Genomic DNA, 16,095 nt, shown 5'->3' with positions numbered 1-16,095 from the left:
AGCATCCCCAGCTCTCTATTCCTTTTTCTATATAAGCAAAATAACCTGGTGGTTAAGAGTTTGGGCTATGGAACCAGATTGCTTGGATTCCACACCTAGCTCTGCTACTTCCTAGCTGTGTGACCTTAGGCAAGTTACTTAACCACTCTGTGCCTTATTTTCCTTATAGGCAAAATTAGAATGATAATAGTATTTATATTATAGGCTGTTGTGAAGAGAATCAGTTAAAGGCTTGACAGCAGTTCTGGCACACAGTTGGCACTCAGTGAGCATTAGCAAGTATTCCTCAAAGTGTTGTACATGGGGTGGACTATACTCCATCTGTCTGAGAAGGGAAGCTAGAGACCACCCAGGCTGGTGAGGCAGAGCTGACCCTAAACCGCTAGGCCTTTGTGTTCCTAAGCTGGAGGTTAGGGTTTGGCTGAAAATCCCTCTGCTGGCCTTCCACAGCCCTGGAGGAAGCTTTCTCGGGGCTCTTCAGGGCTCCTCTGAGGAGCACAGAGTGATCAGGCCGGAAGAGTGCGGGATGCATCCCAGCAACCGCCAGGAGCCCTAAGGTTGCCAAGGAAGGGAGCAGAGTGGTGACAGCCTCGGGTCGGGCCAACTGGTTTGGTAGCAGGGTGGGGAGGGCCTGAGAGGTGCAGGGTTGAGAGGCCAACCAATGGGGGAATCACTTGGGTACAGCTTGAGGAGTGGGGTCCAGACTCAGAGTAGAGAACTGTGGAGATGAAGAGGAAAGGAGGTGATACCAAGAGATGCACGGAGGGAGGAGCAGTAAGATTTGGAGAGTGATGGAGGCAGGAGTAGGACAGAGGTAGCTTCTGGGGTGACAGGACAGAGGGCTTGAAATTGAAGCCCTGGACACTACTGACCCGCCTCCAGCCAGCTGGATGACTACAGCACGAGAGGTCACTTCTGTGAGCGTGAATCACCTCACCTGTAAACTGGAACACCACGTGCCCACTACTGAACCTAGGGCTGTGGTGATGGTCACAGGCAAAGTAATGTATGTGTAAACCACAAAACCCAATTAATGTGGATTTTTCTTGCCGACTGGATGTGGGGGCTGAGAGAGACATCACTGAGGCCAAGAGGATAAGCTGGGAATCCAGAAGTCAGGGAGTGGGAAAACAAAGAAACCTGATTCCTGAAAGGGCCTCTATAAGCCAGATGCTTTACACATGTTCTTATCACGACCCACTTTTACAAAGGAGGAAACTAAGGCTCAGAGAGGTTAGGTAACTTGACCGAGGTCATACAGCTAGTAAGTGGCAGAACTTGGATTTAAACCCAAGTTGCCTAGTTTTGAAGCCTAAGATCTCTCCACTGAACAAAGCATGCTGTCTGCCCCTACAGAGTTAGTGGGAGGCTGAACAGGCACCAGGGGTGGCTGGTTAATAGGCAGCCACTTAGCCAGGTCTGGCCTTGAGCAGCTTACATATTCCCTCTGAGCCTTGGTCTCCTCTTGTGAGCCATGTACAGCCCTGGAGTGGCGATGGTATCAAACTAATGTACCTAAGTAAGCATGGCGATTGGGATGTGGTGAGTGTGTGATTATTGCTGTGTCAGGCATCAGGATGTTAATCAATGGACACAATTTCAGTTCCCCAGGCAGGACAGACTGCAGCCACAGACAGCTAGCTGCAGTTGCACCATTTATTGAGACACAGACAGGGAAGGGGGATGTGGGTAGATTCAGGGAGAGGGTGGGTCTGGTGGGGGACTGGGGAGGTTGAAGGGTCTTTGGGGACCACTCCCAATTTCTCTCTCTCCTAATGGCTTGAGAAATTCAGCCTCCTCTCGGTGGTCAAAAGGTCACCCCCAAGTCACCCAAGCACATCACTCAAGCTGGCAACTTTAACATTCCCTCCCATCCTACTGCAGGACCAAGGAGAAAACCTGAGTAGATTTGAGCGCTTCCCAAGATGCAAATAGTCTGGTATGAAAATACCCTGGGTCTGAGGTCCCCTGGCTGTTCCTGCTCCTGAGAAGTGGCTGGAAAGGGCAGCAGAGGTGGGGTGAGGAGGGCAGGGACAGGATTGCAGGGGCCCTTGCAGGGCTCAGCAGCTAATACCTCTGGCTGGACGTCTTGACCGTAGTGGTCTTCCGCAGGATGGAGGTGCCCCCAGAGACTGGCCATCCCTTGACGGTGCTATAGCCCACATTTGTGCTGAATCCACCCTTGGTGGCCCCCCCACTCCCACCCAGGGAGATGCCACCTCCAAAGCTGGCTGTGCCACCTCCGCACACAGTGGTGGAGTTGCCAGTCACAGCTGCAAAGCAAAGGGTCTGGATTAGTCAGGGCGGCCATGCCAGGAGAGGGCTGGGGGAGACCCAGAAATCAGTGGGGAATCAGAACAAAATCAAGCAGCAGAGCTATGGGAAATGGATAGAGAAGCCCAGAACTAGGACCCTCTGAACCTGTCTCCAAGGGCTCGAATGGAGGAGAGCATGCTTTAGGACAGGTACAGGTTGCATAAACTGAGCAGAGATCTGGGGCCTGGCCAGGGGTGGAGCAGGAAGTGGGGAGTAAATACTCACAAATGCTGACTGCACTGGGACATTCTCCAGACATCCTAGGGGACACAGAAAGGCCGGGAGAGCAGTCAGTTATCCCTGGTGCCCACATGAAAACCCTCTCCTTCCCTCTGCCTTTACATTGGATCAACTCAGTGAATCCTGATGACAAGACCAGGAAACATGAGAAGTATGTGTGTAGGGCTGTGCCCAGGTCCAAAAGCCAGTGCTGCAGAAAGGGCAGAGCCACCAGTAGGCTGTGCCAACTCCCATCCTCCCCTTTTCTTTCCTCTCTGCCCATGTGGGCTACGGACAGCATCCCTGCCCCAATGGAAACAAGCCCACGACCAGACAGAGCTGCCTAGTTTCTGCCCACTTTCTCTCTATTTCATGCTTTTCCTAAGGACAGAGATGGTGGATTTTTTTTTCCAAAGCTTCCACTGCTGGTGAAATCTGCTGGTGGAAGAGGAAGTTCCATTCCTACCGGGCTGTCAGACACAGTAAAGATTAACAAGAGTTGTGCCAACCAAGGAGAGGAGTGGTGGAGGCAGTGGGCACAAGCAGATATTCCCCCCGCGTGAGTCAGGATCTTGCTCCCTGGTTCCTCTCTCTCTCTCTTGACCCCAGAGCAGACTCCCTGGGCTCTCCCCCAGGGCAGGCCTGACCCAGCTCTCTGGGTCGGGCAGGAGGGGCCACCACCTGCTCTCCTCGCTCTCCAGAAGCTTGCGGTAGGTGGCAATCTCCACGTCCAGGGCCAGCTTGACATTCATCAGCTCCTGGTAGTCACGCAGCAGCCGTGTCAGGTCTTCCTTGGCCTGGTGCAGGGCCACATCCAGATCCCCAAGCTTCTTCTGAGCATCCTTGAGTGCCAGCTCCCCACGCTGCTCCGCTTCCGCAATGGCCGTCTGCAGCTGCTGACACTGCCCAGGAGAGAAAGGTGTTGGAAGCACCCTCCGGGGTCATCCCATTCATCTTTCTGCCCTCAAGCCATGGAGACATCATCATTCCCACATCCCTGCCCCCAACCAGCTGGGAAAGAGAGAAGAGAAATATTCATCTGAAGAGATGCTATTACACAAGCAGGATCAAGTAAGGCCACTGGGAAAGTCCTTACTGAAGTCTAACCTCAACCCCTCCTGCTGCAGGTCAGCCCAATGCCTCAGAAGAGATGGAATAAATAACACAGCCTTATTAGTAATCAGGTGCTTCATTCTAATCTGTGAAAGAACCCACACTTTTTAGCCGTCCTAAAGATGGAGTCGGCATCAGCATCTGTGACCTGGCCCCCCTTGAACCCTCTACCTCCTGTTCTGACTTCCTGGAGATGGGATGGATCAGTTTCCTTGGAGAAGGTTGTCCCACCTGCTCTACCACTTATATACCATGTGACGTTGGACAAGCTCCTTCCTGCTCTGTGCCTCAGTTTCCCCCCATGTAAAAGGAGCCTGTGATCAATGGCCTAGCATTCTATTGTGTCCGTCAGGAGAAGAGCAGGCCTAGCCCCTCGGGATGACAATGAGAAGGCCCTGCCAACACCTAAGCCAGACCCCCAAGCCCCCAGTAGAGTCCCACCTGCTTCTTGGCTGCATCGGCCTCCCCCTGCAGCCTCTGGATAGTGCGGGTGAGCTCAGCAATCTCGTTCTTGGTGTCCCGCAGGTTGTCCCCATGCTTCCCAGCAGTCACCTGCAGCTCCTCATACTGGGGACCAAAGAAGTGGCAGTGCGCTTTCAAATGGCCCCAGCCCACCCTCACAGCTGGAGGCCCCATGCAAGTTGAGTATATCTGGCCCCCCGGACTCCAAGGGTCCCAGAGGCCCAAGCCTCTCGCCATGGGAGATCTGATCCGACCCCAGGCCTCACACCTGAGCCAGCTATGCCTCTCACCTTGGTCTGGTACCAGGCCTCGGCCTCAGCCCGGCTCCTCTGGGCAATCAGCTCATACTGGGCCTTGACCTCGGCGACGATGCTGTCCAGGTCCAGGTTGCGGTTGTTGTCCATGGACAGCACCACATTGGTGTTAGACACGTGGGTCTGCACTTGGCTCAGTTCCTGAAGAATCAGAGACAGCTGCCACCAGCACCCCTGCTCCAGGCCCCAGGAAGCATTAGAGGGTGAAGGACATGGGCCCCCAGGTAGCATCAGGAGGCCTGTGCTCTTGTCCAGGCTCCAGCCTAGAGCAAAGTAAGGAAAACTGCAAGGAAAGGCCTCAGTCTCCCCAGCTATAAAATGAAGCTCCCATTTTTACAGACTTCATTTATTTTTATGGGTTTGCAGGCTTCCAAAAGATTAGAGAGGGTAAACAGAATGTGTACTCTCTGCACTAACACTGGTGCCCGGCACTGTGCTGGCACATTCACTAACCCCTCTAGGCCTCAGAACACCCTGTGCAGCAGGCGGGCCCATGGCAGGCTCACAGGGTGCCTTTGTGCAAATTGAGGAAAGACACCCCTTCAGGTGGAAACAGCATGTCCAGCACCAGCCAAGTCACCAACTGCACCACCATCCACAGTAGTCCTGACCATGGACAAGTGAGGAAAGAGGTTTGGAGAGGAGAAGTGATGCATCCAAGGGCACCAGGTCCAGGGTGGGACCCAGCCTGGGACCAGTCAATTGCACCACAAAGCCCAAGTGGTTTCCTCTAGAGCACACTGAAAAGTATAGACTGTCTTGATGTTCTTGGGCCCTCCTGTTTCTAGAACCATCGTCCTTCACACATAAGTAGGCTTCAGGATGCTGTGAATGGCGGGTTAGGTGATGGGGAATCAAAGGTCTCTGTTCTGGCCTTGGGACCAGTGGGATCGCTGGGCCAGGACTGTGATGGCTCCCACGTGGGGCTCTGCCTCCATCTCTCCCATGGTCCTTCCTGCTCTGGGCTGCCCATAGAATACCCTAAACTCCAGCACTGACAAATCACTCATTCACTCAGTAGTCCTCAGAGGCTCCCTGATAGGTGGAGAACCTTCCCCCTAAAACCCAACACCTCCCATATCCTGGTCTTGTCTCCATCCTTTCTCAAACACTGGCCCTTCATGGCAGCCCAGGGAATTATAATAGAATAATAATAACAACCCTCGCATGCTGAGCATCACTGTGATTCAGGCTCTGCGTTAGGCATGTGGCAGGTACTAACTCATTACATGCCCTTTTCCAGTAGCACAAAGAGATTAAGTAACTTGGCCCAGATCACAAGCCAGTAAGTGAGGAGCTCAGTTTCAAACCCCAGGAGTCTGACATCAGAAGCTGAGAGGACGTAGACTAAAATAGAGATAGGCAGGAATAAAGAGAGACAGGGGGAAAAGAGAAATACCAAAGGCAAAACTGATATCCATACTGATGTAGATGTAGATTGTTAAATTAGATTGTCTTTCAAAAAGTGGGATGAGGAGTTTAGAGATGCAATCAATCTAGTCACTACAAAAACTTGTGGTTTTTGGGAAGATATGAGTTTTGGAGATAGACAAGCCTGAGATCAAGTCCCCAGCCTAACACGCACTGGCTGTGTAGCTGATGTAGCAGCTGAGCCTTGCGGTGCCTCAGTTCCCTCTTCTGTAACACGGCCTGATCATACTTTCTTCCTGTGGTGGTTGTGGGGCTTAAGATCCATGTATGACCCATGACATGTGCTGAGTAAAGTGCATTCTTACTTGCCCAGACTTCTCTGAAGGCCACTGGAGGTGCCCATAAGGTCTATTTGTCACAGATAAGATTGTGTTGTCACAGCTGCTTTGTCTCCTTCCCCACCGAGATGAACTGTCAGCATCATCTTGACGCATCCTGCCCCTGCCCTCCTTAGCTCAGGGTCTCTCTCTAGCCCCATGTCAGAGTATAGTCCTCAGGAAAATCAACCCAAAACTTTTAAGCCAAGGAGGCAAAATCTCTCCACTGGATGGCATCAAGAGTGGATGAGGTGATGCAATGGTCTTGCTGGAACAAGGGGATAGAAAGGTCAGGCTTGGCCAGGTGCAGTGGCTCACACCTGTAATCCCAGCATTTTGGGAGTTCAAGGCTAGCCTGGGAAAAATGGTGAATGCTGTCGCTACAAAAAATACAAAAATTAGCCAGGCATGGTGATGTGCACCTGTAATCCCAGCTACTTGGGAGGCTGAGTTGGGAGGATCGCTTGAGCCCAGGAGGTCGAGACTGTAGTGAGCTGTGATTGCGCCACTGCCCTCCAGCATGAGTGACAGAATGAGACTCTGTCTCAAAAAAAAAAAAAAGTCAGGCTTTCCAATGAAAGGGAGCTCGTGAAATCGGAGCAGAAAGAGCTCTGTGAATCGCTAAGGTGTGTGTCTCCTTAGACACCAGGGACTCTAAGGGGGAAAGACAGTGGAGACTTCTAGGCAAGGGTAAAGGGAGCCAGCGGGCAGAAGTGGCACAAGCGGAAGAGGGACTGGGTTCCACAGACGCCCCAGGCCAGAGGGAGGCCGCCATGGAGGCTGCCTTCCTGCCCTATGAGACACCCAGTGATAGGTGGTTCATCCCCCAGATTGCCGTGGGATCTGGCTTGGCCAAAACCAGATCATGGCATTGGTTACTGAGAGCCATGCTGGTTCTGTGACTGATCGAGCCCATGAGGCAGCAAGGGAACGATTGTGCTGATCCTTGTTCTCACCCCACGGAGGCACTGCTGGGCCGTGAGGACCTCTGACAGGAAAGGGCCCAGGCTTGGTCCCTACCACTCTTTCCCTTGCCTCCTGCTCACCTAACTGTGCCCACACACTCGATGTGGGCACTCACCACCCACTGGTCCCCAAGCACCATGTTCCTTCATGCCTCCATGACACTGCACAGGCTGGGCCCCAGGCTGCCAAGTCCTTCCTGCTCCTCCTCTAGAAGTCTAGCCCTTCCATCAAGATCCAACTCAGAAGTCACCTCCCTCGAAGGCTTCCGCAGCCCTCCCAGGAAGGGTCAGCCACGGCGTCCCCATGTGCCTTTGCACCTGTGCCTGTCCCCCACAGCTCTCATCACTTGATAACCTGGCCCCACAAGAGCTGAGACTTTGTCTTTGTTGCTATGTGGAAGGTGCTCAGTAAATGTTTGTTAAATAAACAAGGCATAGCAATGGAAAGGAATGCTGAGTGTGCCAGCCATGTCCTTAGACCAAAGAAAAGCCAATTCCTAAACATTCAGAAAAGAGGGGGAGAGAGAATGGAACCTAATGGACCACAAGGAGGCCCCAGACCATGAATGACTATCAATGACCCTGGCAAAGTAGAAACTGGGGAAGCACCTAAAAACTCAGCATGGCAGCCCAGAAAACTTCCCAGTAAGTTCCATCCAGACAGGCCGTGCAGAGATGCTGGAAGGCAAGCAATCCAGCCAAGGATAAGCCTGGGAAACACCAAAGCCAGGGGTCAGAGGCTGCTAGATGAACTCTGGCAGAAATAACATGGAGGTCCCTTTGGGCTGATCCCTACAGAAGATCCAGGAAAGGCCAATCGCTCAGCTGCTTTTTCATTTGCCTCTTTTCCATCAAGAACAAACTGGTCATCAAAGTGGAAAGCACAAGAAATATGCTTGAGAGGAAATGGGAACCCAAGACAGGGTAGATGAGAGACCTTGGCCTTGTTGGAGATCACAGGGATCCAGGCCAGAAAAGCATACACTCAGAGGCTCCAGGGACTGCCAAGGGGAGGAACGCCCTGGTCATCCTTGAGAGATATGGAGAGGAGGAGACCCCAAAACCCCAAACGCAGCAAATGGCCTGATTTTCAAATGGGAGAGATTTGGAATTTTTCAAATAAGGCTGACATCAACCTCCTCCAGACCCATAGAATGAATTCCTAAATGTGTGTGAGAGGCCTGAAGCCATCATGGGTTCCCTAAGGAAAAGTGGAACCAAGTGGATTTCATTTTCCTTCATGATTATAATATTAGACTGCTAAAGGCCTGCCATAGACAATGTCTGACCAAGCCTTTCATAGCATTCTTGAAAGAAGACAGAAAAATGTGATCCTGGTAACAGTACTGTTAAGGGGATTTTAAAGTAGCTGAGGCTCTTTAACCACAAATTATTGGTTAACAGACTAACAGTCCCTTGGAAAATCACCACTGAAGACCCACAGGACTTTGTTTTAGGCCCTGATTGCCTTAACATGTGTATCAATGATTTACACTGAGATGCTATCAAATACCTAGACTGAAAGTTTATCCCACCTGCAGATAACACAAAGCTATGCATCACTAATACACTGGATAAAAGAATCAAGTTACTAAGAGCCCACATAGCTTAAAATGTTGGGATGACACCACAGTGGCATTTCATAGGAAAGAAAGGGAATGGTTAACTGTTCCACTCAATTGCAAAATTCAGCTACCCAAATACAGGAAGTTGGAGGAGAGTAGATACATGTCTCATTTGAAAGCATTTATGTGAAAAAGTCCAGAAGGGCTTCTAAGAAGCCAACGTTGTGAAACAACTTCTAAAACAACACATAAACTAGTGCACTATTAGGCTGCATCAATAGAAGTTTGTATCTGGAACCTCCCTCCCCACCCCTCCATCTTCTGAATACTCCACTAAAAGCCCTGTTTCCTGAACGTCCTCACATGCCACAGATTTTTATCCTGTCATCATCATGACTTCTAAAGGGCTATCATGTGAAAGGCATAAGTCACATGGAAGACAATTGGGCAAAGTCAAGGGCAGAAGTCATGAGAAGGAGATCCAAGTCAGTGCTCTAATAAAGTTGTTCAAAAATGGCAATGCCTGCCCTAAAAAGTAGTGAGCTCACTACCACAGGAGGTATTTGAGTAGAGGTTACATATGATAGGGTTATGTCAGGGATATCATAGAAACTGTTCTTGCACTGGATAGAAGGTTGGTCTTGAGGTCCCTGCGGACCCTAAGAGTCTGTGATTCTGCGGTCAATTCATGTTAAGTTCAACCCTCTCACTCTAGTCTCCAAAGCCCTCTTGTCTCCTGGAACCCCTCCTGGATTCTTTAATCTACCCACACCTCACCTTCTACTCCACTCTGGAATCCCAGTCCCTCCTCTCTGCCCATTCCTGCTCCCTCATCCCTTGCTCCATTACAAACCGGGCAGGAAGAGGGCAATATAACAGTGGTAAGAGTCAGACTTCGGAGTTCAAGAGCCAGATTTGAATTCTAGCATGCTTCTTCCTAGCTATGTGACCATGAGCAAGTAACTCTGAGCCCCAGGGTCCTTGACTATAAAATTGAGACAATAATAGTACTTGCATTCTGGGGTTATTGAGAAGATTATGTTAAAAGTTTGCCCCAGTGCCTGGCCCATCAAAAGCACTTAATACGTGGAAGCTAGTATTAATTAAAGTGTCAAGGTTTTAGGCTGGGCGCAGTGGCTCACGCCTGTAATCCCAGCACTTTGGGAGGCCAAGGCGGGTGGATCACCTGAGGTCAGGAGTTCAAGACCAGCCTGGCCAACATGGCAAAACTCTATCTCTACTAAAAATACAAAAATTAGCCGGGCATGGTGGCAGGCACCTGTAGTCCCAGCTACTCCAGTGGCTAAAGCAGGAGAATGGCTTGAACCCGGGGGTGCAGAGGTTGCAGTGAGCCGAGATTGTGCCACTACACTCCAGCCTGGGTAACACAGCGAAACTCCGTCTCAAAAAAAAAAAAGTGTTAAGGTTTCATCTTCCACCAATGAGGTTGCACTGGTGAATTCAGGTCAGACCTCCATGGAAAATGCCCAGTGCTGTTTATAGTGTATGCAAACTCTCCCTGCCCATTGGCCACCTCACCATTTCATAGAGTTGCTGCAGGAAGTCAATCTCCTGGGTCAAGGTGCCCACTTTGCCATGCAGATCCATCCGGCCCATGTACGCTGCATCCACATCCTGGGGACGAGAGAGCAAGACAGATCCTCAGCCCCCAGGGATGTCACCTCTCCCCGAATCAGCCCAGTACCCTGGCAGCCAAAAGACCACCTCCCCCACTCCACTAGGCTCACCTTCTTGAGCACCACAAACTCGTTCTCTGCAGCAGTGCGCTTGTTGATTTCATCCTCGTACCTGTTACACACGAGAGACTCAGGCCAGGCTCAGCCTGGCTCTGCCTTTCAGGCATGGGACCCACTCAGCCTTACAGAAGCCCTGATGGGTCCCTCACTGATCAAGAACACCTCTGAGGAGCCGTTCTTTAATGTAGCCAACCAGTGAAGAAACATGGGGTCTGCCTTGATTTAAACATTCTCTCTCCCCACCCCATTTTAGGGAAAGAGGCAGAGAATTTGTGCAATAATATGGCAATCAAGAGCTGCCATCTCTTTGGATCCAAGCCCTTAGGAGGCTTTAGAGGGACAAGTGAAGATGTGTCAACAGTGGCTGACCTTTACCGTCACTTTCAACAACACAGTGTCATTCAAACCAGCTAACTCCTCCCCAACCACTTTTGATGAGATTTTAAGGTTTAGAAATTGCCATGGTCAATTTATGGGAAAAGTCATTTTTAAATGTGCGTGTTTAAAAGTTATAAATACGCATATCAACCAATTATAATATATAAACCTTTGGAGCTTGAGTCAAACAAGCTGTATTTTTTAAATTTATGACATGTATGGGGTCACTGGAAATTCAAAACTGGCTGGATATTTAATGATATTGAGGAATTATTGTTTTAAAATGTTTTAGGTGTGATTATGGCACTGTATGTTTTACTGAGTCATAGATGAACTACATTCACATGCAGATATATGAATATAACTTGTAAAATATTAGTGAATGAAATGACAAGATGTCTGGGATTTGCTTCAAGACTACAAGGGAATCAGAACACGTAGAAAAAGGCAGAGTTAAAAAAAAAAGACTACACGGGAAGAAGGGAAGTGGGGAGGTGTAAAAAATGCAACAAGATTGGCTATGAGTTGATTATGATTAAAGCTGGGTGACAGGAACATGGGGTTCATTATACTATTCCCCCTACTTTAAAAACTTTTTTAAATTACAAACAAACCTGCCAATTCTCCAGGTGGCAGCAGGTGCTGGACCTGAGCACCTGAGGGAGCCAGCTCTGTCTGTGCATCCCCCAGGTGGGCCTGGGACCCTGGGAATGGGGTGGCCCTCTTGGCAAGTTTCCCACTGCCCCTCCTCACTCCCACATGGCCCCGCCTGGCCTGCTCTCCTCACTTGATCTTGAAGTCCTCCACAAGGTCCTGCACGTTCCTGAGCTCTGAGTCCAGCCTCCCCCGCTCGCTCTGAAGTCTGTCCAGCGTGCTCCGCATGCTACCCAGGTAGGCCTCAAAGAGGGGCTCCAGGTTGTTCCTGGTGACACCCAAGTTCTGGCCCTGCTCCTGCAGCAGTGCCCACTTGGTCTCCAGCACCTTATTCTGTTGCTCCAGGAACCGCACCTGAGCCAGAGCAGAAAGGGTGGGCTGATGTCACCCTCCAGTCACCAGAGGAGCCAAGGATGGGGTCCATTACCACCTCCCCTCCAAGGCCAGGGCACCATAGGGACGCTGCAGCCGCACCTACACTTTGCTGTGGGGAGGCACTCCTTAGGGGAATAGACTGCTGGAAACGACCGTCCAATCTGATGGAAAGAACTCTACCAAGTTAATAAGCACAAAAGCCCAGCTCAGTAGCAGTACCAATTTACTAGTTGGTAACCTTGGTCGAATCATTTCTCTCTGAGTCTCCCTCTCTCACCTGTCCTGCGTAAACTGGACTAGATCTATGTTTCTGACCCCTAATTCTGCATTAAAATCATCTGTTTAAAATGTAAATCAACTGTTTAAAATCACACACTTTGGGAGCCTGAAGCTGGAGGAGTGCTTGAGCTCAGGAGTTCAAGACCAGCCTGGGCAACATAGCAAGACTGTCTCCACTAAAAATCAAGACAATTAGCCAGGTGTAGTGGCATGCACCAGTAGTCCCAGCTACTCAGGAGGCTGAAGTGGGAGGATCACTTGAGCCCAAGAGATGGAGGCTGCAGTGAGCTATGACTGTACCACTGCACTCCAGTCTGGGAAACAGAGCAAGACCCTGTCTCAAAAAACAATAATAATAAATTAAGAAAATTGGTGAACTGAGTGAAAGAGTATACAGGAGTATGTTGTACTATTCTTGCAACTTTTCTGTAAATTCAACATTTTTTCCCAAAAAAAACTTTTTTTAAAGTACCAATGTCTGAGCCCTTCCTCTATAGACTCAGAAGGAGGCTTATGGTGTGGGTTTAACAGGACCCCCGAGAGTTCTTGGCCCAGCTGGGGTTCCAAGACAATCTCTCTGACCTCCAGCTCCCAGGCTGTGATTCTGCAATCCTGAGAAAGGTTTTGGCTTGTTTGGCCTCTGGGACAATCCCACAGGAAAACCAAAAGTCACTAGGGGAGAGGGTGAGGAGGCAGGCAAGATGGCTTGCTTCATATTCTGTCATCCAATATCTCCAGGTCCCACCTCCACACTACCTGGGCCTCAGTCACATGCCCTGGGAGCACCATGCAGCAGGTGTGCTTATTGTGAGCAGTAACAACTCTTAGTGCCAAGAACCACAGAGTCCAGGGGCCTGGGTCCTGGTCCCGCCTCTGCCTCCAACTCCTTGTATCATCCTGGGCAAATCACTTGAGCTCTCTAGACCTCAATTTTCTCATCTCAAAAATGGGCACAATATTACCATTTCTGACTCTTCATAAAAGCACTGTGGGTACCTCAGGAGAAAAGGGATGTGCATGTTCTTTGGAAACACACAAATCACTGAACCAAGGTACGTTTGTCTGCCAGACCTTCCCCATCATGACCCGCTGCCTTGGCTCAGGATTGAGGTGGACAATGCCAGTGAAACAGACCAGGAAATCCCAGCACAAGTGTTGCTCCCATCCATCTGGAGGCAAGGGCAAGGTTCAGGGCACGCCTATGGGCAACAGGTCAAATTCCACATTCCCAGAGCTTGGTGACCTGGCGACCACCCTCCTCATTGTCCACCCCAAACTGAGCTTCTTCACTCAGAGAGTAAAAAAAGAAGAAGCGAAAGGGAGCCTACCCCTAGGACCCCACCCACACACAACGGTGTTTTGATCACATCTTGCCCTTAAGCCTCCTCCAAGCCTGAAAGAATGGAACAAACAGGGCTCCACGCTCTTAGCCTTGAACAACTCTTTCAACTCCTGAGCCATTGTTTCCCCAGCTGTAAAATGACAAAAGGCAATGCAGGCCACCCCACTAAGAGGAGCTATGAGGACAATCCATTTTTTGATGATGAGGTAAGGCTACTGTGCAATCAATCGTATTAATCATGGTGGTAGGACAGGCTTCAACACGGGCAAGGTGGGCTTGGCAAACAGGACTCATGAGTAGACTGGAGACTCCCCCCGCACAGGCACAGTGAATACCTGAAGGCCGCCTCCAGCCACCCACGTCTCGGCATCCCAGGCTCAGACCAGGAGAGCTCCAGAGCTCTGTCAACCACCACCCTAGTACAAGTGGGCTACAGCTGCCCTGGCCCAGCCCACCCTCTATTAGAGGTCCCGCTTCTTCCCCAAGAGCTCCCTTCCTCCTTCCTGCTTGGCCCACCTTGTCGATGAAGGAGGCGAACTTGTTGTTGAGGGTCTTGATCTGCTCCCGCTCCTGAGTGCGCACTCGCTGGATCTCGGGGTCAATCTCCACATGGAGGGGGGTCAGCAGGCTCTGGTTAACAGTGACCTCCTGGATCCCCCCAGGAGGACAGGCAGGCCCAAACGTCTGCCTGCCAGCCCCCTGTCCCATAAATGCCCTGCTGCCAAAGCCAAAGCCCCCCAGAGCCCGCCCCGACGAGGCCCCTCTGGCCACACTGACAGAGATACTCTTGTGGCCCCCCAAGTTATAGAGGCTTCGGCTGCCAAAGCCACCTGTGCCGGGGCCACAGCGGGCCCCGCCACCACTGCCACTGCTCCGGGACACCGTCACTGAGCTGAAGCTGGTGCGGGCCTGGGACCCACTCCCTCCGCTGGCAGAGTTGGAGCTGAAGCCCCCTTTTGTGGAGTATGTTTGCCGAGAGACGGAGGACCTCATAGCTGCAGAGGGGCCAGAGGGCAGGATGAGAAGGCAGGAAGGGAGTGCCGTGAGCTGCTGGGCCACTGTGGGCTTTTTATCTTTTCCCAACTGGGCCGGCTCCCCAGCTCCACAGACACTCCTGCCCCATCGCCCCAGGGGGAGAGGGAGGGGTCCTGTGGGCCACGGGGAGTGCCCTCTCCCCAAGCAGGAGGGAGGGGCCCTCCCGGTTATCACCTGTGCTCCAGAGCTGGGGCTGAGCCGAGACTGTCTGGGGCAGGATGCCACCTTCTCCCCCTGCCCCCAGGCTCTCCTCGGTTGGCACAGGATGATACGGGCTCCCATGGCCACCCCCACCACCCAGTGACTGGCTTGCTGTCCTCCCACCCAGCCCCAGTGGCCACTGTCAATAGGGCTCTGTTCTACGGGGTTTGTCCCAGGCCCCTGTTGTAAGCCAAGGCTGCAGGGCCTGGGGCTGTACAGGTGGTAGGAGAAGGAGCATTGGGCAATGGGCTGCCAGAGAGAGCATCCAGGCCTGCTCCCATCCCACCCCCAGCCAATGGCCCACCACTCCTCCCAGGTCCAGGGTGGGTGACACAGGTGACAGGGCGAGAGTGGGGATAGCCTGTGCCTCTGCCGTACAGTGGCAGAGCCTTCTGGGAAGTGAGCCTGTGCTGGCAAAGTGAATTCAAGGACAGAAAGAGGATCCCTGCCCACTCGTGGGGCCCAGGCCCTTGATCAGGAGGTAGAAAAGGCCTGGGGTCCTCAGGCAGGGCCCAGAAGCCTGGGAGCAAAGGACATTCTTATGGAGGCTGAAGAGAGGGCAGGGGATTTAACCAATACCTGAGATCCCTGACCCTCTACCCCACAGCAGAGTCCCCAGAGAAAGGTTCAGCCACTTTGGAGGGAGCTGGAGGTGGGTCAAGGACACAGACCACCCTGGGTGGAGCTGTCTCCACCCAGCTCCACACAGCTCCAAAAAGCAGGTGTTCCAAAAAAGCCCCAGGAGGCCCACGCAGCAGCCCCGTCACTCCCATCTTCCCCTGCCCCACATGCAGGAGCCCATGTGTCTGATTCAGAGGGGCCAGGGGAGCTCCTTAAATCACCTCATATGGTCCCCCCCCCCACTTCCTATTCACCTCAGTCTGCTGGGACCAAACACAGCCCCAAGCAAAGACAGAGACGTCAACTGTCAGGGCCGAGGGGTGACTGAGGAGGTGACTTTAGACACTGGCCCTCCCCACCCCCTTCTCTCAGCAAGAAGATGGGCTCAAAGTGAACAGAGACTTGCCTGAAAAAAAAGGAGCGAGGACAGCATCGCTGTGCTCCCCACCTCCATCAGATGAGCAGGACAACCAGCCAGCCTGTGTCCCCAGGATCCCAACAGAGAGGACATGGGACTGCCACGGAGAAGGCTTGGCCTCCCTCCCATGTTCCCCACAGCCCAGCAAGTGAAGAGACAGCCTGCTCCAGGACCAGAGGGAGCTGTGGGATCTTCTCCTAGGGCCCCTGGGAGGCTGTAAGTGGCTCCCCGTTGCTTGAAGAAGTTGAACCCAGCTCCCACAAGGAATGGGAGTGAGAGCACTTGCAGAACTAGTCCCTTAATAGCCAAGAGGAGATTTTGGAGTTAGGACAC

General features: G+C 51.9%; 1 protein-coding gene across 1 annotated transcript; it reads right to left on the bottom strand.

Annotated features, from left to right (window-relative positions):
- Window positions 1–1,603: 1,603 nt before the first annotated feature.
- KRT79 (keratin 79) lies at window positions 1,604–14,531 on the bottom strand. Its single transcript, XM_055096532.2, has 9 exons — window positions 14,004–14,531; window positions 11,625–11,845; window positions 10,451–10,511; window positions 10,242–10,337; window positions 4,401–4,565; window positions 4,090–4,215; window positions 3,217–3,437; window positions 2,542–2,576; window positions 1,604–2,273 (listed from the first exon to the last, which is right to left on the bottom strand). Exons 1-9 carry the CDS (start codon window positions 14,478–14,480, stop codon window positions 2,068–2,070), a joined length of 1,608 nt encoding a protein of 535 aa, XP_054952507.1. The 5' UTR covers window positions 14,481–14,531; the 3' UTR covers window positions 1,604–2,067.
- Window positions 14,532–16,095: the final 1,564 nt, after the last annotated feature.

Source organism: Pan paniscus, chromosome 10 (assembly GCF_029289425.2).
Source record: "Pan paniscus chromosome 10, NHGRI_mPanPan1-v2.0_pri, whole genome shotgun sequence".
NCBI classification, from domain to species: domain Eukaryota; kingdom Metazoa; phylum Chordata; class Mammalia; order Primates; family Hominidae; genus Pan; species Pan paniscus.
The sequence above is the reverse complement of the archived record's forward strand: the minus strand, read 5'-3'. Positions and strand labels throughout refer to the sequence as shown.